Raw genomic sequence first — 23,904 nt, 5'->3', positions numbered from 1 at the left:
ATCTGTGCTGAGGGACAGGGCCGAGCGGGCAGCACTCATTGCCCTCCTGGACCACCCCAGGAATGTCCAGTTTGAGAGCAGCGAGACAGTATCACTTGCCTCTCCTTGACCAGGAGCTGTTTCCAGACCTGAAACCTCATTGTCTTTGTCTGTAGGTGGGAACGTGGACGGAAAGTTCAGTGTTGGCTACCGTGACGCTGTGGTGAGGACGGTGGTGAGCCTGGACCGAGAGACTACGCCCGCGTACACGCTCATCCTGGAGGCCATCGGTATGCCGCCCCTGCCCCCCCCCCACTACCACCACTGCTGTGTGAGGCCGAGTTCCCATGCCTTGAGCCAAAGCTCTGCCCCAGTGCTCTACAGACCTCACTGACCATTTAGTGTGAGTCTCAGTATGTGCATGTGAAATGTTAAGAGGATGAAGCAGGAGCTACCGAGGCAACAGAAGGCCAGCACTTAGTCAGTCTGCAAGAGAAAATGAAAGGGAGATGGGACATGACATGAGAGTACACACTTCCAGGTGGAGGAAGGATAGAGGAGGGGTCATCAAGAAAGACTTCCTGGAGGAGGTGACATCTGGGAGTGCCTTCTGGATCAGTTAGGACTTATTGGTTCTAAATATTAAAAGCAATAATGAGTAAATTGGCTTTAACAATATTGGCTTTCATACCTTTCTATGTATGACAAAATTAGATACCATAGGGTCCGGGCTCGGGTGGAGCCAGCAGAGCTCAATCTCCCATGGCAGCATGGCCCCCTGCATGTGGGTCTCATTCTCTGCTTTGTTGTTGTTATGTGCCATTGAGTTGCTGCGACTCATAGCAACCCTATGTACAAGAGCCCTAAACGCCGTCCTATCCTGTACCAACCTAGCCAACCCCAGCTTCACATCCTTAAGTTCAAGTTTAACAACAGGGCAACCAGCCCCTGTCCTCCCAGCTTCCCCAGCTCAAGCCCTCTGATTAGTCCTAGTGCCCATCCCTGAACCCCTCACCAAGCTTGGTCAGGGGTGAGATCTACAGGTTAATTGGTCTTATGTTCCCTGCCCATTGCTGTATATGGAGGACAGCAAGATCCACCTCACACAGAATGCAAGGCCCGAGCAATAGGAAGGGAGGAGGCTCACTGAGTAGGACGGCTGAGGGCAACAGAAACAAGGGATGTTCACCCCGGCCTGCAGAACCTGTGAGGGGGCATGTCAGACTCAGGAGGCAGCCGCAGAAGGTCCTGGAAGAGCAGGGTGTGCGTGGGGAGTAACTGTCTCCTGGCATGGACAGCGAGAGGGAGAAGGCTGGAGCAGGTGGATATCCGAGTGCTGGCCTGGAAATGGTCCTTCAGGAGCCCTGGAGTGCTCTGGAGGGAGGAGGGGTGACGAGGCCTGTGTCAAGCCATCATTACCAATGTTAACGATTGCAACAAGCACAGGGCCCCCAGGCAAGGAGGGCGTCAGAGAGCTCTCTGTGCCTCACTCGGCCAGCTCATGCCCTCAAGGCATCTGATCCTCACCCTGCTGTCCTCTGTCCTGGCCCACCCTCACCCACCCAGTCCTGTCAACCTCAGTTCCCAAGTCCAACCTGAGCATCAGACTTTGGCTGAGAGAAGAGCTTAGTCTCAGCCTTGAACAAGGCCTCCCAGCTCAAGCAGCCCCAAGCTTGAGTAGGCTGGAAGGACCCTCTAGGCTGTGGGAGTGGTCTTGAGGGGGGCTTAGAAGGGCGAGCACCAGGTTGCACCCAGAATGTGGCCAGCTGGACTTGGAAAGAGGTGGAGTCACCCCGAGCCAACTACAGCTGCCCTTGCTCTTCATGAGCTGTGCTGCCTTGCCCAGGAGTTCGGCACAGGGCACAGCCTTCCCCAGGGGAAGCCGGGGTTCCTGTCTGCACCTCCTCAGGGACCGTCCTGAGGGCGGCCTGCTGGAAGCTGGAGTCCCAGAACCGGGCTATGAGGCTTGGAAATCAAAAGGGGCCAATGACCCTGAACTCAGGGGCCTGCAACCAACTTGTTCTGGCCTCACCGGTGCTTTTAAAATCATTTTTGAGACTATAGCCTAGTAAGTAAGGAACCAACTGGCAACCCGAAGAGAACCATTCAAATCCACAAGCCACTCCACGAGAAAAAGATGGGAAATCTCCCATGTAATTTACAGCCTCTGAAAACATGCTGAAGGGTCAGCTGTGAGGCAGTTCTGGCGACATTGAAAACCCAGGAGATTTTAAGTTCAGTGATTCCCTTTCTCCTGAGATGTCAGAGATCTGGTGTTTGTGGACCCACGTTCCACTGTGGGTGTGGACCGGGGCGGAGGACAGCTGCCCCTGACACTAGCTTTCTGGGCCTCTACCCATGACCCGCGGCTCTGACAGCAGCTGTGTTTATGACGTTAGTGTCTGTGTTCATTTCCTAGGGCTGTGGCGACAGATTACCTAAACTGGGCGGCTTCAGATGACAGAACTGACTCTCTCATAGTTCAAAAGTTCAAGATCAAGGTGTTGGTGGGCCATGCTCCCTCTGAAGGCTGTAGAGGAGACTCGAGCTGTCTCTGCCTTTGCCAACTTCTGGTGGCTCCAGGGGCCATACGTGTGGCATTGTTCCGCCTTTACACAGCCCCCTGCCCCATGTCGGCTGTCTCCCTGCCTATCTCTCATACCTGGTCATTGCCTTCAGGGTGCATGCAGATAGTCCAGCATGATCTTGTCACAAGACCTTAGTCACATCTGCAAAGACTCCTTTCCTAAATAAGTTCACCTGCCTAGGTTCCAAGGGATTTGACATGGACTTAACTTTTGAGGGACCTTCATATACCTACAATATAGCGCCTCAGTTTTCTTCCTTTATTGAAGGGGCAGCATATGAGCACCTGTATCACAGGGTCACTGTGAGGCCCAAGTGAGCCTCATTTAGGGCCTTATTTAAGCCATCAAACCCAGCTCATTGCCTTCGAGTCAGAGGTGACTCACAGCTGACCCTGCAGATTTCCAAGGCTGTAAATTACGTGGAAGAAGCTTGTTCCTCTTTCTCTGGGGAGCCACTGGTGAGCTCAGACCACCAAAAAGGAGCTGCCTTTGGATTAGCAGCCTAACTTCCTGTGGACTCCACCACCGGAACCCCCCTTATCTAAGTCCTGTTGTCCAATCGTGATCCCTCCTTGAGATTGTTGTGTAGCACTGAGTCAGAACGGACCCATAGCTGACCCTCCAGTCGGTTTTCAGAGGCGGTTAATCACATGGGAGGAGATTGCCCCCTCCTCCCGCGGAGCAGCTGGTGGCCTTGAAACCTGTGCCTTCAGGATTGCAACACAGCTTCTTGCCACAAGACCACCAGAGCTGCCTTCTTTGAGATTAGGGATGGCAATAATAACATACAGTTCTTAGATGAGTTCTGGTGTCTTCGTGGTAAAGCAGTGCACTGCCACCCCAAAGGCATATGGTTCTAATTGCTCATCTCGTCCCAGGAGGAAGATGGGCAGTCTCCTCCTGTGCAACTTGCTGCCTCTGAAAACTCACTGGAGGGCCAGCTATGGGTCAGTTCCAACTCAGCAATGGACAGTAACACCAGTCTCCAAGGGAAAGATGGCTGGGAGGAAACTGCTAACAGCCCCCAGTGGACAGGACCTGGGAGGTCCCCCTTCAGCAGCTGCTGACATTGTCCCTTGGCTTTTCCCACAGACAATGGCCCAGTTGGCAAGCGACGCACAGGCACAGCCACCGTGTTTGTTACCGTTCTCGACGTGAATGACAATCGGCCCATCTTTCTGCAGAGCAGCTATGAGGCCAGCGTCCCTGAGGACATCCCTGAGGGCCACAGCATCGTGCAGGCATGTGGCCGGGTCGGGCAGGACTCACCTCACATGGCAGGAGGGGGAGGAGACAGTCCAGCAAGGACCCAGGCCCAATCCCTCCTGAGGGTGTGGACAGGTTGTGCAGCTCAAGCAGACCTGACTCCCCAAAACCGGAAGGGGAGCAGAAGCACCCTGGCTTCCCTTCCCTCTTTCCCTGCCCCACCCCAAAGGGTGTCCAAAGCAGGGAGGAGTCAGGGATGTCACATTTTCCCGGAAGGGAGTGGAGAAGGAGCCAGGCCCAGCCAGGCCTGAACAGAGCGCCTTTCATGGCTCCTGGCCCGAGCTCCCCTCTTGGGAAGTAAACAAGCCTGAGAAGAAAGGGCTCCTTTGCCCAGAGAGCAGAGCTCCTGGCCAAGGCTCCAGGAGAGAGGAAGGGCCCACAGTCGAGGCTCCAAGGGCCTCCCCCACTGGCCTGGAGGCCCAACTGCTGGGTGGGGAGGGAGGTCAGGAATGAATGACTCCCTTCTCCCGGCTGCGGGGGTTTCCGACTTGAGGCTGGGCCAAGCACAGCAAATCCAGACCTGTATTGGGAGCAGGATTGGGGTGCTGGCTCCTGGACTTGAGAGGAGTGGGAGGCTAGGAGTGCACCCACTAACCCTCAGCAGGGCCCAAACAGAGGCTGGGAGCAGGATGCTGACTCCCAGAGAAGGGACTGTCCAGGAAGTTGGGCGTTAGCAAGAATCCAGTGGCCAGTGGCCAGGAAAGGGGGGAAGGAAGAGGAGGTTTCATTGCTCTGGTCTTGAACTGGGTGTGTCCCAGCTCTCCTGATGGCTAGAGAACACCCCACTCATCAAAACTCATGATGCCCCACCTCTTGCTGGGCCTGATACCTGCCTCCCCAGGCTCGTTATCACATGACCCAGAGCCAGGGCCAACCAAAGGGTATGAGCAGACCTTCAGGTCATTCTCCTCCCATTCCTTCTCCTTCGGACCTCAGGGCAGCCTTTCCCCGAAACTCTAATCTCTATAAAGATAATGCTGGTGCTGAGCAGGGTGGCTGGCCCTAGAGGAGTGTGGGGACCCCCAGCTGACTGAATTCCACCTGAGTGCCAGGGAGCCCTAGGGGAGGTAAACCAGGAAGACGTTAACCAGCAGGCTGGGAGTGGGGAGTGAAGCCTGCTGGGAGCGGACGTGCCTGCTCTCCAAACCCCAAGGACCTGGTTTCTGCTTACACAACCCTGCTTGGAGGAAATCCTAGAGTCTGTCAGCAATAATGGACAACTCAACTCTGTTTCTCAGTGGGAGAACTCAGGGTGCTGGTGGCTTCCCAGGACGCTGTCATAGGTTTCTTACAAAGCTCCATTCACTCTGACATTGATGTATCACAAGGGAGGCTACGTGCGCCTCTTCAGGGGGGTCTGTTTGGACAGAGCCCCCACCCCAGACTCCCTCTGCCATGAGCCTTGGGGGTAGGGACACACCCAGGCATGGTCACACTTCTTCATTTAGCAAACAGAGGCCTTGGACTTTCTGTATAAAGCAGGCAACATGAAGTAAGGGGTCTGTGACCTTCTGGGTTTGTAGACAAGAATGGCCAGTGATAGCCATAGGAGAATGACCCTTGTCCATCCTTGGGCAATGAGAGAGTGTGGGCAGCACCAGGCCACAGGTGACTTTAAGCAAAGATGACTTCATACCAGAAGGCTACGTGACACCTGAGCCACAGCCAGAGGGTATAACAGTTTCATTGGCCTGGAGTTTTGGATCAGGGTGAAGCTGGATAGATTGGAGTCAGATCCCAGAGGGGGCTAAACACCGAGTTACGGAGCTTTGAACATCTCCCATGGAACTAGGGAGTCAATGAGGGCTTTAGAGCCGAGGACTGACAAGTCGGAGCCCACTTGGAGAAGATGTAGCTGGCTGTTCTCTGGATCAGAGCAGAATGGGCACCACTTCTCTGGGACAGAAACCAGGCACTTGCTCTCTGCCCAGTCTCCAAAGCTGAGATCCAACCAGTGTTGAACCCTGGTGGAGGGAGAAGTGTAAGATTTAGGATTCCTGGGTGGGATCTCAATGGGACAATCATAAGAACACATCCTGCTACTGAGGTGTCCCAGGTTCAAGGTCCCAGGTGTTTAAGGGGGAGCCTGAGGGATGCAGTCTAGACCCTCCCACTTGAGAGGACGGTCACTCACTTCCCTGGAAGAGGCCTGGAGCTGCCATGACATGCCCTTCTAGGGCCCAGGTGTCATCTTCTCTGGCTGGGAACCCTTGGCCTCCTGCCACTCCCATGCAGCCCCAGTCCTGGCCCTTGAAAGGAGCAGCCCCTTCCTGTTTGATCTGGTGTGAATATATTGAAAGAGGGTCACCTAAGCCAGCTGTGATGCAACTGGTGGCCATTCAATGAGTACCACTGAGACCCTTCGCTTGCCCCACTCTCTACAGGCACACAGGCCCCTCCAGCTTGACCAGAGCTGGCCTTAACACTGGCCAGAAGCCTCAAGGGCTAAAGGCTTGTCCTGGTCAAGAGACTTTCTGGAAACACCTCTCTGACACAAGCTCATGTGCTCACAAGGAGCTGCTGGACTATTCAGCTGAAATGCTTCTTCTCAGAGTTCATTTATTCCTTCATTCAACCAATACAGTGAGTTCCAGGAAGTTCATTTATTCCTTCATTCAACAAATACAGTGAGTTCCAGGCTCTGGAGATACAGCCATTAACAATAACAGATCCAGAATCCTGGCCTCAGGAAGCTTACGGTTTGGAGAATAGCTTTGAATGAGCAGTTCAAGCAGGGTCAACTATAAGAAAACCACAAGGTCCTTCCAGGGAGTATTGCAGGTGGTCCCGGAAGACTTCCTGGAGGAAATGACACTTAAACTGAGCCTGAAGGATAATATGGAGATTTCCATCTGAAATAAGAAGACAGAGTGGGTGGAAGGAACAGGGTGTTCAAAAGACTTGAGTAGGAAATAATGGGACATGTTGGAGAAACATAGTTGTCAAGAGGTGAGACCAGACATGGGCTAAAAGCAAGGGTCAGGATGCATGGCCTTGTGGACGCTGTTAAAAATTTCATGCTTTAGCCTAAAAGCTGATAGGTGGAGTAGGGCTGGAGGGACCCCGTGACCATATAGAAGCTTGCCTCAGCCTACTTGAGGTCAGACTATTGTTCCCCTGCCACAAAGGGATTTCCTGCTCCAAGCAGAATACCCCATCTGGTGAGACCTATTTAAACTGGCCAGCTAGAGAGGATCCAGACAGCTAGCCATCAGGGAAGTGTGTGGGAGGGGCACTGGCTGGACAGCAAGTGAGGGACCACCAGTCACTTGCCTGGATGCTGCAGAAACTCGGAGCAAAGCTGGCATCATTGGTGCAAACAGGATGTTCAGGAGGGCCCAAAGTGCCTGCCCTGTTCAGAGGACCTTTTCATGGCTGGCTTTGCCTGCCTTCAGCCAGAGCCAGGTCAGGTCCTCTGTGGTCCCTAACCTGAGTGCCTCCAGGTTGCTAGCACAACCATCTTCACTCTGGCTGTGGGGCAGCCATTCTCCTTTTCAGGCAGGACCCATGGTCAGCACCCTCCCTCATGGCCCTTGCTCTCACAGCTGTGTCACTGTAACAGGAAGGGAGCAGGCAGAGGACACAAGGACATCCCCACCATGGTCAGCCCAGAGCTCTGTCTAGGCTGGGCTGTTGGGAACAGCTGACCCCACAAACTCAGGAGCCACAAGGCCTAGAGTGCCAGCTCCTCCCACTTGACACTGGGCAGCTGCAGGCAGAGCCCAGGTGTCCAGCAGGCAGGGCAAGTCGTGCTGTCTGTGGCTTTGGGAACTGAGCACAGGTGACAGGGCAGTACCTTGTCCCTGCCATGGGCTGAGTATTTCACATGGCTGGAGAGAACTTTTGACTGTTTGACAACTTACACGGGAATTGGATCTGGGTGTTAGCCCCCAAAGGGTGGGCAAACAGGGGTGCAGCTTCAAGGGGGTGTCTGGCTGTCAGAAAGGGCCCTGAGGAGCCCCAGGTTGGACCCTGAGCCTCAGATCAAGTTCCTAGGTGACTCCAGGTATTCATCTTGGTCCAGGGGACTTCCAGCAGGGAGCAGCATGATATCTACAGAGAACAAGGTACCACCTCCAGGGATCATCTCTGGTGTCTATGGTATGGCTGGTATGACATGTGCCCTGGGCACCACTTGAAGGGAAGCCACTGATGTGAGAGAGGATTCAGCAAGTGAAAACTAACACTTTCCTATCTGAAAAGTTCTGTATGTCAAGGGGGAGCCCTGGTGTCATAGTTTGTTGAATGTTGGACTGCTAACCAAAAAGGTCAATGGTTCAAAACCCCCAGCTGCTCTTCTGGAGGAAGATGAGGCTATCACCTCTCGTAAAGATTTCCAACTTCTGAAACCCAATGGAGGGCAGATTCAGCCATGGTTAGGTTTGGGGTTGGGTGTGCTCCAGGCAGACTGGAATCTTGCTCAGATGAGGGAAGGAAGAGAAAAAAGGGGGTGGTGAGTAGTAAATAAAAAAGAAAAACTACTTTGAGCACATCATAGACCATTTTCATCCTTGAAAGCCATCAGGGTACTAATGTCATCATCACATAGTGCCATACGTGTTAAAAAAATGTGTTTGACTTATATTTCTGAGCTAAATTTATGCTAACGTAATCTAAAAGATGAGTGTCAGATGCATGGCCACGTGCCCAATTTCTGTGCTTGCTGTGGGGCTGTTTTCCAGAGATTGGTGATGCCTTGGCCCACGTGGCCACGAGGGGCGAGTGGCCCAGGTGTCTGCTTTTCTGTGGCCTGCGGTGCTGGTTCACGCCCAGGGCGGGAGGGTCGGTGGGATGGGGATGGGGTGGGATGGAGTGGGGCGCAGACACCCCTCACATCTTGGTAGATTCCACGAAGTCAGAGTTGGTTTTGCCTCGCAAGCCCGGCAGGGGGCGCCTCGGGCCAGCCGGCCGTCCAGGGCGGAAGCTGTGCAGGGAGTGGCGCAGGGAGCTCAGGCGCTTCCAGAGGCGCAGCTGGGGCTCGCTGGGACTCTCGGGGTGGTGGGGCATGCACTCGACCGACGCTCGCAGCTTCGTGTCCAGCGCAGCAGGCTTGCACAGGGTCATGAATAGCAGACAGGTGGCCAGCAGGAGGAAAATGCAGGCCAAGACGATGAACATGGGGAGCAGGTTGGTCCCCTCCATAGAGGCCTCCAGAGTGGCCGGCGCGCTGGTGAAGCTGGGCCCCAGGGTGCTGGTGAGGTTGGGCCCCTGGGTGCTGGTGAGGTTGGGCCCCTGGGTGCTGGTGAGGCTGGGCCCCTGGGTGCTGGTGAGGCTGGGCCCCTGGGTGCTGGTGAGGCTGGGCCCCTGGGTGCTCATGACTCCTGAAAATGGGAACAGAGAGCTCTCAGACACAGAGCAGCAGGACTTGGCAGGGAGGGGAGGACTGGTGGTATGGGACAGCGAGGCCCAGAGAGGTGACAGATCTAAGGTCCCAGCTCTGATAAGTGATGGAGCTGGGTCCTAACTCAAGTTCTTTCTGCTCCTGCCCACCAGGAAAGTGCTAGAAGTGAAATAAGTTCTCAGGAAATACTGTACAGGCAGCGCCCGCCTGGTGATACCTGAACTCCTTTCATTGTGCATCGTATAGTTAGTGATAGGTGCCGTATACAGTGTGGCAGTATGCTGTTCTTGTTCCACCCACCTCAGAATAATAAAGACCAGGTCTATGTAGATACTGATGCAAAAGGCAATGAGAGATTCGTCAGCATGCCAGTCACAAGAACATCAGTGACTGCATGCAGCATCCTAGACATGAAAACGGGCCTCTGGACCACCTCCATCGACACTGGTCAGGAACAAGGTATCGGGTAGGCTGTTTGCTGTAGCTCGCCGGGAACCTGGCATTTACCTAAAACCAAGACTGCAAATCGGGGAACCTGAGGGTGTATTTGTGATATCCTGAAAGTGTGTGTAGAAATTTAAAGTACTTGTATTTTTTACCTGTTTTTAAGTTTTTCCATTGTTGCACATTTTCTCCCCCTCCCTAGCCTGCCTCACAATGCACCCCTTGTTCCAGCCTGTTGTCATACATATTAAATTAGTTGTATGTTTTAAAGGTAGAAGAAACAATAGCTTTCACATGACCCTGTACATGTCTGAGTTCTGAAATCTCGGCATTTGAGTGAGGGCAACACCAGGCCTGCTTTCCTGCCGTGCGCCCAGCAACTGGAGCAAAGCAGGAGCCGCCCTCCTTAGAGGCCCCTTCACGCCTTATGATGTCTGCTTGGCCCTGTGGGCATCCGTGTTGTTGCTCCCTGACACACTGAAGCCTGATCTGGGACGTAAGGAAATTGAGGTCCAACCAAGAGGGCCAAGATCAGTCAAGCAAAGACTAGTCCAGGTTTCCTGGCTTCTGGCCCAGGGTTTCTCCATCCTTCTGAACCCCAAATCTCTTCTTGAAGTCACTAAGCTGTTTTTGGCACATGTGATAAATAGTCCCCAATTGCCAAAGGAGTTGACTAGGGGAGGCTCTGAACATTCCTCTGCACCCCTGACCCCAGTTACCAGTCTCCCAACCTGGTGGGGCATTTCTGATCACCTTCGGTCATCCTGCTGGGGGGAACATGGTCAGTGGCCCTAACACATGCAGAATCAGCCTCCTTTCTTGATTGACTGGGTCTGGGGTTGTAGATAAAAATGCTGGCAGAGCCTGGCCAATAGGTAGCATGGAACTGAAGAGGACAGGTGGGCAGGGAGCAACTGGAGAGAACCTAGAAGGAAGGTGGAGGGGCCCAACCAGATAGCTCCTCCAGTTTCTCAAGAGAAACCAGAAGTCTGGATTTTTATACAGCCACTCCTAACATTTAAATATTGGCAAATAATTCGGGGTTGGGGGGACCCATTGCCATCAATTCCATTTCCCTCTACCAAATTTCCACAGAATGACTGATGGATTCAAACCTCTAACCTTTACATTAGCAGCCCAACATGCATCACACTATGCCACCAGGGATCCTTAGATTAAAAGAGTGGGGAAAGAAAGGAGAAGGAAAAAAACATTGCAAAGTCCAAGCAAACTTGATCCTTAAAAAATGGAAATGTGTCTTAAGCTCTTTAACACTGCACCCAGGCCAAAAAAACCACGTCAGCAGGTTAAAACCCAGCTTGTGGACCAGTATTTGTGGTCTTTGATTTCTGTAAACAGAGGGTAGGAAAGCAAAAAAGATGGTAATAAAAAAATAATCCTTTCTTTTTGACATGGGATATGTCGGTGCAGTGGGGAAAAGTAACGTTCCCTCCTCCACAACTTAATCAAAGTCACATTTCCAGCACCAGTGCTTAGCAACAGGAGGGATTCCAAGTTTTTTTAGTCTCTGGATATAGGGTATAGAGAACCAGTGATCAGCAGGCAGTGGAAGAGGCTGTCCAGCCTCTCCCCGCCCCCAGCACTGACCCTCACCCCAATCACTCACCAGCAGCCACCAGACCTAGTTCCAGGCTCCCTGCACCCAGCCACCTCCTGCCTGCAGCTTCACCCTGTGCCAGTCAGGTTGAGGGCATCCAGAGCACCCACCCAGCTCCCACCCAGTCCTTACCATCACCCTCCCAACATTTGCAGACAGAAAAAGGGCCCTCCCAGCTCCGGACTGGAAACTGTGATGCCTGTCTCCCTGGACAGGCCTCTGCCTTTTGGGCATCATGCCTAGAGCACACTTTTGGCCAGCCAGCTGGGCACGGGCCGGCTCTACCTAGAATCTGAGCAGAGAGAGAGTGAGGTGTCGCCACGTCCATCCTCACAGGGAGCTCCATACGGTTCTCATCCACTTGCTTTTCAGAAGTAGATCACACTGCCCTACCTCGGGGAGTATTTGGCTGGGAGTAAGAAAAAGGCAGATCAAGCTAAAAAGGAGTCTCTATCTTGCTATGAGTAGTTAATGTTAGACCTTCAGATAGATCTGGAGAACAGCAATGCTAAGAGTAAGAAAAAGGCAAAGTGAACTAGGAAGTCTGTCTTACTATGTCTGTTGTTAGATGTCCAGATGGGCCTGGAGACACCTGTTGGGCTTGAGGCTTGCAGACCTGCAGACCTGCTTTAATGAAAAGCATCTGGAAGCATTGCTGGTTTGGCTTACTGGTTCTCTCCCTCTCTCCCTCTTCCTCTCCCTCTCTCACTTCCTATCCATTTCCCTCTCCCTCTCTTATGAGAGAAAGTGAGCTTAAGTCATAGGCACAAGGTACCTCACACCTGCCAATGGAGACTTCCATTGTTACTAGGGTGCTGAACAGAACAGCTTTCAGACTCAGGTGGTCTAGGAAGTAAGGAAGCCTTGGTGGTCTACTTCTGAAAACTCGGAAGATGAGAACCACCCTCCGCCAGTCATGGGGGCGGCACGAGACGGGCAGTGTGTCTGCATTGCTGTGGGGTTGCCATGAGCCCAGGCTGACTCCAAAGCAGCCAACAACAACAGCAGTTAGCCTCTGAGTAGATTCTCTGGAAGCAAGAGGTTCTCAAGTGCTGGAAAACAGGCCCCCCTCTTCTCTCATGCATATACACAAGTGGGTGCCAGACCTCTCCTGATACACCCTGCTGGCCAGCCAGCAAGCAGACTACCACACCAAGGCCTGAGGAAGTCCTCTCCTGTCCTGTCACAGCCTGGAGCACACTGAACAGACCTTGCTCTGGACACTCTCTCTGCAAACTCAATCTATAACCTTCTTTCCTCCTGCAGAGCTCTGGAGAGCAGGACTTATTGTGTGACCTGAGGCAAGTCACTGTCCCTGACTAGGTTTTGTTTCCACATTCTACACAACCCAGGGTATCCCCAGGTCTGAGCACACCCTCACACCCTCCCCAGAGCACCCCAGAAATGATCCAGCCCTCACTCTTCTCACCAGGCCTTCACAGGCAGTCTTCCTGGCCCTGGCCTCAGGTTCAGCCCTCAGCAGTCCCGAGCAAGTGGAGAGACTTCACAGATGTCCGAGGGAGGCCTCTGAGTGTCTGGCCTTGAGTGACCCCCGTGGACCCTGCAGTGCCCGAGCCCCTGTCAGCAGGCCTTCCCTCTCACTATACAGTGGACCTGGCTTTGTCGGAACAGTTTTGAGTTCCTGCCTTGGGGGAAGGAACAGCCTAGAGGGTAGAGATGGCAACTGGGCTGGGAAGTGGGAGAGGGCGTAGCCCTGAAGAGCCGGACACTCGGCCTTGCTCCAGCCTGTCTCCTCGGAGCCCTATGGAGGGCAAGAGGCTCTGGGGGGACCCAGGAGGAGGGTTTCTCTGCTTCCCTTGGCCCCAAGACTCTCTCACCTTCCCCCTTGACAGTTTGAATGGTATGGTCTGCTCAGCTAGCTGGTGGCTATTCAGTGTCTGCCAGCTCCAGGTTACCGGGGAAAGAGGGTCTCTATCTGCACAGTGCAAGGGTGGGGGTGGGAGAGCAAACCAGCTGCGGAGGCCCCTCCTGCAGCCCCTCCCGCAGCATCCCAGGGCTGCTCTCCTGGTCTTCTCTCAGTTTTCTAGAAAAATACCTTTTCTGTGAAGGTGTCTAGCTGCAGAAGTCCCAGCCAAAAGACATTTCAACAGGCAGAAAGATCACAGGATTGTGGGACAGCCAAACTGTGCTCCAGTCCAGGCGGACTGCCCAAGACCCTCCAGGCAACAGTACACACACACACACACACACACACACACACACACACACACTTCCCTCCCCCACCCTCCTTTCTTCCCAGAAGCCTAACCAGCCACCTTCTTAAGGAGCCCAGCCTGGGAGAAGCTTCCAAATCATGAACCCGCGTGCTCCCAGGGATACAACCCATGGAACCTGGTGGCTGTCCTAGACCTGAGAGCTTAGAACCCAGCCTATTTTTAGAGCCCCACTTTTGAGTATTTAGCTCTGGTGGCTTAGTGGTAAGGACTTGCACTGCCCACCTAAAGGCAAGCGATTTGAATCCACCAGCTGCTCTGAGGGGGAAAGATGGAAAATCTCTTCCCGTGCAATTTATGGCTTCAGCAAACCCACTGGAGGGTCAACCACGAGTTGGTTCCACCTTGATGATACATAGCAACAACCTTCCTGCCTTTGGCCTTCTGCCAGAAAAGTCTCAGCCTCTGCACAACCCCAGAATGAACAGAGCCCCCACCCCCTCCCCGCCCAGGGACTGTCAGAGCTGGAGAGACCCTTTTAAAGGAAAAGAATGCCTCAGAGTTGATTCTAAAGCACGACAACCCCACGTGTTTCAGGTTAGATCTCTGCCCATAGAGTTTTCAATGACTGACTTTTCTGGAGCGAATCACCAGGCCTTGCATCTGAGGCACCTCTGGGTGGATTCAAACCATCAGCCTTTTGGTTAGTAGCTGAATGATTAGCCACCTGCTCTTCTATCATCTGTGAGAATAAGAATGAAAGATCTGAACCTTGCCCTGTCCTGCACCATGATCTCAGCATTCTCAAGCCCATTGTTACTGTCACCGTGTCAATCCATTTCCTTGAAGGTCTTCCTCTCTTTGAACATCTGTCTTTCCCAGCATGACATCTTTTTTCCAAGGGCTGGTCCCTGCTGACAACATGCTCAAAGTGTATGAGATGAAGGTTCACCATCCTTGCTTCTAAAGAGGAGCACCCTGGATGTATGTCCTCCTAGACAGACATGATTTTTTGGTTATTGGTTTATTCGTTGGATAGTACTTGGGATATTCAGTGCTCTTCTCCAACACTCAAAGGTGACAGTTCTTCTCTCATACTTATTCATTGTTGAACTTTCAGATGCGTAGGAAGTAACTGAGGGATGGGGTGGGTGGAACCAATCATGGCTTGGATCAGGAGCACCTTAATCTTTTAACTGACATCCTTGCTCTTTAGCACTTTGGAGATGTCCTTGACAGCAGGTAGAAAAACTTTCAATACACCTATCTCAGAGGAAAGCACCATGCAAGATGCTTTACAATGATAATGTCTAAGTTATTTGCTTCCCCAGGAGAGTTGTTTCATTTATGTGTCTATTCTACAAATGAGGTAACTGAGGTTTGGAGATGAGAGTAAAATTCATTATTCATGGTCACAGCCAGTAAGTGTCAATGTCTGGATTCAAACATGATTCTGCCCAATCCCCAGCCCACGTTTGTTTCTGTACCATATTTCCCCTTCCCACATCAACATGCTTTTCAAATCACTTGTTGTTGTGTGCTAGAGTCAGAACTAACCCATAGCTGACCCTCCAGAGGGTTTTCTGAGGCAATTAATCACACAGGAAGAGATTTCCCATCTTTCTCCCTTGGAGTAGCTGGTGGATTCAAACTCCGTGCCTTTGGGTTGGCAACCAAGTACTTACTACTAAGCCAAGTACTTAGACCCCACTTATCTTAGTCTCTGGATGCCTGAGTCTGACCAGGTCATCTGCTGTAGGTTCATCATTCCATTGCAAGCCTCCACATTGTACTGAGGTTCCCACTGTTCCAAAGAGGAACAACCTTTGCTATTTATATGTATTTCAATTTACATCTCTTTTTACATTGTTGAAAAGAAACACTGCAGAACATAACAACAATTTCTTCCTGTACACATCAGTAACTTGGATTACACTCTTCAAGCTATGCAGCCATCCCCACCCTCATAGGCTGGTGGCACATGAGCCCATTTGCATTCATGAGGAGGGATGAGAATCTGGGTGGACCCGGAGCTACCCCTATGAGGTGATGGGCAGACGTACCACCAACTCCCGACCCTTCTCAGTGTTTCTCAGACCTGCTGTGCTGCCTACAGTGCTGACATCTCTGCTGGGTTTGAGGATCCACCGCAGTGGTCACAGACCATACATGTAAATATGTGGCTTAGGGAAACAACAGGCTGCAATAAGCCCTGGTAGTGCAGTAATTAAGCACTTAACTGCTAACCAAAACGTCAGGGAGTCAAATCCAGCAGCCATACCATGGGAGAACGACGTGACAGAAGGATGTGGCTCTAAAGATTATAGCCTTGTAAACACCCTCTGCACAGTTCTGGCCTATCCTGTAGGTTTCCTATGAGTCAGAATTAATCACAGCAAGGTTTTTCTAGCAGGCTATGACTCAGGATCAGAACCAGTCTGGAATAACAGGCTTTGCCCAGGAGACGGGACACAGTTTGTAACCAGGACTATTTCTGAGCAGCACAGCTCCCAGCTGCTTCTGGCTGAGTTCACAAGCAGCCGGGGGCCAAGCACTTCTCTCAGCCCCACCAGCCTATGACCCACTCAGCAGCGGCAGCCTGCTGGCCTTCAGGCCTCTGCACCGCTCAGCTCTCTCTCACACCAGTTTGGCAACTTCACCGTGGGTGTTTACTGGTCCCGTGCTTCTTGTCCCTTCTACTCCTGCCACCTTCCCTCTGCTGTGGTCGCAGCTACCTCTCACTGTTACAGTGTTACAGCTCTTTCTCCTAGATCAAGGAAGTTCTCAGTACAGGGACTTCAACTCCAAAGGATGTGTTCTGCCCTTCGGAGATTGGCTCTTATACTCAATGTCAAGATGTGATCCTCTCTGTCAGACCTTGAACTGAGCAATCTCCCCAGTAGATCACAGTTACTCAGTTCGCACAATCATCAACTCAATTCTCCACCAAGTAGCTTAATCTTGTTGGACAATTTTATGCAGTAACTTTGCACAGTACACCAACCAATCCCTTGAGAGGATGTAGCCAATCATGGTTAGCTAATCATTTTGGCAGATTTATAGGCCAGAAGGCTATAAATTGAGGAAAAACCTTTCACTCTGCCTCTTGCTTTTCCAAATTTATCTTCCCCCATTAACATAGATGTATTGACCCTTAAATTTCCTAACTAATCCTTCAAATTGCTGTCAATTTGGTCTCCTATACGTTATTGATAAAAGAGCTCAATACTCAGAGCACCCAGTCTTTATTAAACTATCATAGGGAGCTCTGGTGGCTTCATGGTCAGGAATTGCACTACCAACCCAAAGGTATGAGGTTCAAGTCCACCAGCTGTTCCATAGGAGAAAAATGGGTAGTCACCTCCTCCTGTATGATTTACTGCCTCTGAAAAACCACTAGAGGGTCAGCTATGGGTCAGTTCTAACTTGATGGCACACAGCAATCTTTAGTTTAAGAGAGCTCTCATGGGATAGTCCATAAAGGGTGCACTGCTAATCTAAAGGCCAGGCCTTGCTGATGTTTCAAATCTACAAGCTGCTCCAAAGGACTAAAGATGACCATCTCCTCACTTTAGTATCTACAGCCTCAGAAAACCCTCTGCAGGGTCAGCTATTAATTGGTTCAACAGCAATGAGGTTTTTTAAATATCATTAGTTTAAAGAAAACTCGTTATGTGCTGTCGAGTTGCCTGCGACTCATAGCGATCCTATGTATAACAGCCCTAAACTCTGCCCTATTCTGTGCCAATCTCACTATCTCTGACACACCTACTCCCATTACCCCAGTCACTGAATCAATCCATCTCATCGAGAGTCTTCCTCTCCTGCGCTGTTCCTCAACCCTCCCAAGCATGACCTCCCTCTCCAAGGACTGGTCCCTCCTTGCAACATGTCTAAAGTATGTCAGACAAAGCTTCAGAATCCTTGCCTCTAAGGAGCAGCCCAGCTTCACCCTCCCCAGAACAAACCTATTTGTTTTCTTAGCAGTCTATGGTATATTCAGTACTCTTCTCCAACACTATATCTCAAAGTCATCAATTCTCCTATCATCCCTAGTCATTGTCCAACTCTCTGATGCTTAGCAAGCAATTGCAAAGACCATAGCATGTAGCAGGAGCACCTTAGTCTCCAGACTGACATTGTTGCACTTCAGTACTTTAGGGAGGTCTCTAACCACAGACTTTGCCCTCGCATTACGTCTTTTAATTTCCTGGCTGCTGGTGCCAAGGGTGTTGACTGTGGAGCCAAGCAAACCAAAACTGTGAACACTCTCAATCTCTTCACCATCCATCCTGATGCTGCCAATTGGCCCAGTGGTGAGAATCTTTGTCTTCTTGACATTGAGCCTCAATCCATATTGAAGGCTGCAGTCCTTGACCTTCCACAACAAGCATTTCAGGTCCTCCTCAGTTTCAGCAAGCAGGGTTGTGTCATCTGCATAACGCAGATTGTTAATGATTCTTCCTCCAATCCCGATGCCACATTTCTCCTTATAGAGCCCAGCCTCCAGGATAATCTGTTCTGCATAAAGATTGAAAAGGTACGGAGACAGGATACATCCCTGGCGTACACCCTTCCCAATTTTGAACCATTCAGTGTTTCTTTGCTCTGTTCTGACAGCCTCCTGGTCCAAGTATAGGTTTCGCATTAGCACAATCCAGTGTTCTTGGATTCCCATTCTTCTCAGAGTTGGCCACAGTTTGTTATGATCCACACAGTCACATGCCTTCGCATAATCATAGACATTCTTCTGGTACTCCTTGTTTCAGCCAAGATCCATCTAACATTAGCTACAATATCCCTAGTACCACAACCCCATCTCAGAACAGGTTTGAGGCCTTGAACACTAATAAGTGAAAACCAGATGAGTTATGGGAATATATCAAGAATATCACCCAGGAAGAGTTCAGAACATCATTGCAAAGACAGAGGAGGAAGAAAAGACTAAAATGGATGTCAGAAGAGACTCTGAATATTGCACTAGAGAGCCAAAAAGCCAACGCAGAGGGAAGAAATCAAGAGAATTCAAAAGGCTGAGTGACAAGACAAAATAAAGTATTATAATGAAATGTGCAAAGAGCTGGAGTCAGAAAAAGGGGCTGAACTCACTCAGGATTTCTTAAGCTCAAGAAGAAATTCAAGCCTCGAGTTGCAATACTTATGGATGCTTTGGGCAGAATATGAAATGATCCTGTAAGTATTAAAAGAAGATGGAAAGAGTATACAGTCATTATACCAAAAGGAATTGGCAGACACAGAATAATTTAATGAAACAACATATAAGTAAGAGCCTGTGGTGATGAAGGAAGTTCAAACTGCTTTGAAAGAATTGGCTAAGAATAGGCCCCAGATATTGATGGTATACCAATTGACATATTTCAATAAACAGATGCTGCCCTTGATGTGCTCACCAAGTTGTGCCAAGAAATCTGGAGAACAACCACTTGGCCAACTGACTGAAAGAGATCTATTTTTTTCCCATTCCAAAGAAAGGTGATCCCACAGAGTGTGGAAATTATCAAACAATATCATTAATATCACATGCAAGCAAGATTCTGCTGAAGATTAAAGAAGACTGCAGGGGATTTTTTAAAAATTTAGTGTTTAAAGAGAATCTCAACTTTGATAGCTCTTCTAGCCACAGTAGCTTCAGAGTGTCTGGTTTCCATGAGAATTTGAAATTCTGTTCTACACACACCCCTCCTCTTGATCAGGGTTTCTATAGAAGCTTTTGTCAAATCGTTTAGTAATGATACTAAGCACCAACCAACTGAGCTGGCCTCCTGACAAAGGAGACAGTAGTTCATAGAGACAGTTAACATTCCAGTTCCCCGGCTGCTCTGGACTTTTATTCCCTGATCCTTTTTTATTCCTTAAAGCCCTTGCTTCACCCATCCAACCACATCTCTCTGCTCCATTGCAGTATGAACACTTCACTCCAGACAGATGAGGGTTTCAGTCCAAAACTCAGCTTTACTGCAGGAGCATCTACTTTTTCTCATGCTATCATTCCCTATCCTGTGTACTTTCTCCAGCTTTTCCTGCCAGGTTCTATCCACTCTTTTAGTCCCAGCTCCCTTCTTTAAAATCCTTTGTCCAATACAGTCCTGACCAGCCCCTGCCTTCTGATCTGTGCAAGCCAGGAAACCACATGGCTCTTCTCTCAGTCCCTGATAGTGGCTGGCACAGAGCTACGCACATACATGGTAGATGCTTGACAGAGTTTGTCTACAGACGTAGACAGGGAAGCCTGTACTGCTGCTGTTGCTGGCAAGCAACAAAAACTCAATTCCTATTAACTTGAGTAATAAAAGGAGGGGAAGGGCATGGCCTAAAACACTAGGATATTGTTAGGTGCCATCGAGTCGCTTAGGACTCAGAGCAATCCTGTGAACAGCAGACTTGAGTTTTGTCCTATCATATGCCATCCTCATCATCTCCGACACATTGAGCCCATTGCTAGTTACTCTGTTAATCTATCTTACTGGAGGTGTTCCTGCCTTTCTCTGACCCTCCACCTTTTTAAGCATTATAGCCATTTCCAAGGAATAGCCTCTCCTCCCACGTATCCAGAGTATGAGAGATGAAGTTTTGCCAACCTTGCCCTCAAGGAGCACTCTGACTGCCCCTTTTCTGAGACACATCTGTTCGTTCTTTTGGCAGCCCATGGCATATTCTGTCTCTTTCTCCAACACCACAACTCAAAGGCATCAATTTTTCTGTTGTCCCTATTCATTGTCTAACTTTCAGACACATAGCAAGTTATTGAAAAGACCATAGTCTGGATGAGGCACACCTTAGTTTTCTTTTCTTTTTTTTTTCCTATAATTATATTTTATTAATTTTCATAAACATTTACAGAGATTTTGGGCTTCCACTCATTCATTGTTGCACTATTCTCTCTACCCTCCTCCCAGTTTGTTCTTGTCCAAATGCCACAGTGCTTGTCAAAGCCAGTTCTGATTAATCTTCTTTGTCAGTGTGTCCTTTGCCATTCCCTATCACTCCTCCCTGAGAGAGACTTCACCCTGATTCATAAGGAAAAGGGGATGGCGTATTCTCTTAGCTACTTCCTGCTGAAAAGGGACGCTGTGGGTTTCAGGGTGAAGATCTTCTCTCACTACTCTAAAGGGCCCCTTTGGCAGTACACCTTAGTTTTCAAACTGACATCATTGCACTCCAGTGGACTTACCAAAAACAATATGTCTCCTCATCTCTTGACTGCTGGTAAAAGGGTATTCGTTGTGGATCCAAATAGAATTAAATCATTGAGTTTCAATCCTGTCTCCATTTATCATGATGTTGACTACTGGACCAGCAGCAGTAAGAACCTTTACCTTTGTTAATGTTGAGATGTAATCCATATGAAAGCTGTGTAGTCCTTGACTTTCAGTAGCAAACGTTTCAAGTCCTCCTCGCTTTGAGCCAACAAGGTTGTCTTATCTGCATAGTGCAGGTTGTTGATGAGTCTCCCTCCAATCCTGCCACATTCCTCTTCATAAAAGGCCAGCTTCATGAATCTTTTCCTCAGCATATAGATTGAATATAGTATGGAGAAAGGATACAACCCTGATACACATCCTTCCTGATTTTAAACCATATGGTGTTTCCTGTTCTGTTCAGACAACAGCTTCTTGGTCTAGGTATAGATTTTGTATGAGTACAGTGGGATCCCCATTCTTCTCGATATTAGCCACCATTTGTTATGATCTATACCATTAAATGTCTGGGTGACTTTTCCCAAACTCAAAGGGAAAACCAGAGAAAGATGGGGATATGGCCGGACATCTGGAGGACCAAGAACCCAGACAGAGCAGTAGTCGGTATTGTTCATGTTTTCCTCTGTGTTTGCCAAATGTCAGTTGTATTACTTCTCTCCAGAGATCTACTCCTTTAGTCATTGAACATAAAATGCTGAGCACCTGCTGGATCGAGATCATTGTTCTGGAGACTAAGAGAAAGCAGAAGCGAAGTCTTTTCTTTCAGTAGTGAGATGGTAATAAACCAATAAGTAAAGATAGGGTGTACCAGAGGAAAGTGTGTGTGTGGGGGGGGTGTAGATGTGTGGTCCATAGGCTGTTCTGCTGTTAACCAAAAGGTTGCACATCTCCAACAGTTCAGATCCACCTGTAGCTGCACAAGAGAGAGATGGATAATCTCCTCTCACTAAGGTTTACAACCTCTGAAGCCCAGTGGAAGATGGCTGTGAGTCAGCCAACTTGACAGCAATGGATTTAGTTAGCTTTCGTTCTTAAGGGCCAGGACATTGGAGGAGTGGGGTATATATACCAGAAGGAGACCTAAAAGACCTGATAAGGAAATAAGTATGTAGACATGCAGAGAGAGCTCTCACTAAGCAGAGGAAACCACGAAGGCAAGAGCTGAGAAACTGGCATGAGGCTGGTGTTCAGGAAATAGCCAGGAGCTCAGTGTGGAGAGGGCAGAGTTAGTGAAGGGAAAGGTGGTATTTGAGATCAGAAGGAAAGTAGTATTTGTGATCAATACACCGTTGACACCCTCTCCCGTTACTACAAGGAAGATGAACTCATTCTGAGCCCAAGGTAAAAAAAAAAAAAAAAGGTTAAAAATCCCATAGAAGGATGTGATTGGCCCAGCTGTGAACAGTACCCACTCCTAGCCCAATCACTTCTAGAATAGTAAGATCACACCACGGCAGCGCTAGTGCACATCTCTGGACTGAAGTGAGAGGGGCCATTCCAGAAATGGGAAAGGTCAGAGCTCCACAAAACAATTCATAAATAGTACAGCCCCGTTTTCCCAACCATCCAGCCTTGGCCTTATTCCCCTACCACAGTGCAGGGCTGTTCTCTACCTGCTTGGTTTAGTACTTGCCTTTTCAGGACTCATCCGGGGTTTAGCGGTGGTTCTGCCAGCAGCCTCAATGCCACTCTGAAGCAAAGTCTAAGCACTAGGTTGTGTCTCAAAGTGACAGTAAGAACAACACACATGCTAAATCCTATCTAGACACACAAGACAGAAGCCTAAGATGCAGCCAAGTCAGTCAGAGGTGATGGTGATGTAAGAGTAGACTGGAGCCATTGCATGGTGAATAAAGATAGAGGTAATATCAAAGTTGATGAAATATGCAGTATCCAGTTGGTAGCCAGGGTACCAGAATGTCTGCAGACCAAGAAAGTATGAGCCAAGAGGCAGCCATTCTAGACGGGACTCCTGAGGTCTCAGAAGGCTAGAAGGCTAGGGGAATTGTGAGTGTACAGAACGACCTAGTTGAAACCGGAGTCAGAGACCCTCAGTGCCATCAAATGCTTTCCCTCCATGTCCCTCAACATCTGAAGGAAGACCCAGGAGCAGAACCAGCAGTCCCTCGATGCGCCATCAACTATTGATGCCCTCCTGGGGGATGAGAAAGTCATACGTGTCCTTCTCCTCTCTCAGCACTGTGGGAAACCCAGGGTTGGGTGGCATGGAAGGAAGAAAAGAGGCTCCACAGCCATCTCTCCTTGGCAGTGGAGTTCAAACTGACCCTGTATCTCATCCTTCCACAGCTAAAGGCCACAGATGCGGACGAGGGCGAGTTTGGACGCGTGTGGTACCGTATCCTCCATGGTGAGCGGGAAACAGTGGACCTCTTGTCCCTTGGGGTGGCAAAGCTCATCTAGGGCTCTCTAGCATGGTCTAGAGGGTGATGCGCAGGCAGCCCCAAGGGCTGAACAAATTAGACAGGGCCAGATAAAAAAGATAAATCCTCCAGTATATTCTTCATTGTTTGTACCAAGTTCACCATTACGAAAGAGTGTTTCTTTAATGCTGTAATCTCCAAGTCCTTCACATCCCGCAGTGATTACCAAGATCATTACCCTTAGAGGTAATGAGACAAAGACAAAGAGACAAAGGCAGCCCCCAGCAAAGACCCCCAAAATTTAGTTTTGTTGGTCCAACTAGAATCATGTGCTCATCCCTGAGCCAATCAGTAATATGGCTTTTGTTGTTGTTAAGTGTCATTGAATCAAGCATAACTCATAGTGATCATAAACGAAAGACCAGAACCATGTTCGATAACTATCGTCACTTTTCTGAATTAATAGAGTTTCTGTTATTGTTGTTGTTGTTGTTGTTAAGTGCCGTCGAGTCACAGGCGGCTCATAGCGACCCTATGAAGGAGAGTTCGCAACACTTGGGTGCCTTTCATCCTCTCTCCAGGTTCATAGGGTTTCCGGAGGAAAGCTATTATGGAAGTGGATGCCACTCCTCCTTCCAAGCTTGTTTTAATCGGGGAGCTCCACCCCACTCTTGCCGCATTGGGTTGTTGTTGTTATGTGCCGTCGAGTCGTTTGCGACTCATAGTGACCCTATGTACAACAGCCCGAAACTCTGCTCTATCCTGTGCCAATCTCATTGCCTCTGACACACCTATCCTGATTACCCCAGTCACTGAATCAATCCACCTCATAGAGGGTCTTCCCCTCCTGCGCTGTCCCTCTACTCTACCCAGCATGATGTCCCTCTCTAAAG

General features: G+C 49.8%; 2 protein-coding genes across 2 annotated transcripts in view; one reads left to right on the top strand and one right to left on the bottom strand.

Moving 5' to 3' along the window:
* CDH23 (cadherin-related 23) overlaps positions 1 to 23,904 on the top strand; it is a 523,436-nt gene that overhangs the window by 377,832 nt on the left and 121,700 nt on the right. Inside the window, exons 25-27 of the mRNA XM_006889037.1 lie at positions 156 to 269; positions 3,660 to 3,808; positions 22,938 to 22,998. Of these exons, the coding sequence (XP_006889099.1) occupies positions 156 to 269; positions 3,660 to 3,808; positions 22,938 to 22,998 (324 nt within the window). The remainder of the gene's footprint in view (positions 1 to 155; positions 270 to 3,659; positions 3,809 to 22,937; positions 22,999 to 23,904) is intronic.
* On the bottom strand, positions 8,664 to 9,149 carry LOC102852789 (chromosome unknown open reading frame, human C10orf105). The gene has a single exon (XM_006889033.1). The coding sequence runs from the start codon at positions 9,147 to 9,149 to the stop codon at positions 8,664 to 8,666; it is 486 nt and encodes a 161-aa protein (XP_006889095.1).

The sequence above is a fragment of the Elephantulus edwardii genome, unplaced genomic scaffold (assembly GCF_000299155.1).
Source record: "Elephantulus edwardii isolate Elephantulus edwardi_28Jun2011 unplaced genomic scaffold, EleEdw1.0 scaffold00074, whole genome shotgun sequence".
NCBI classification, from domain to species: Eukaryota; Metazoa; Chordata; class Mammalia; order Macroscelidea; family Macroscelididae; genus Elephantulus; species Elephantulus edwardii.
The sequence above is the reverse complement of the archived record's forward strand: the minus strand, read 5'-3'. Positions and strand labels throughout refer to the sequence as shown.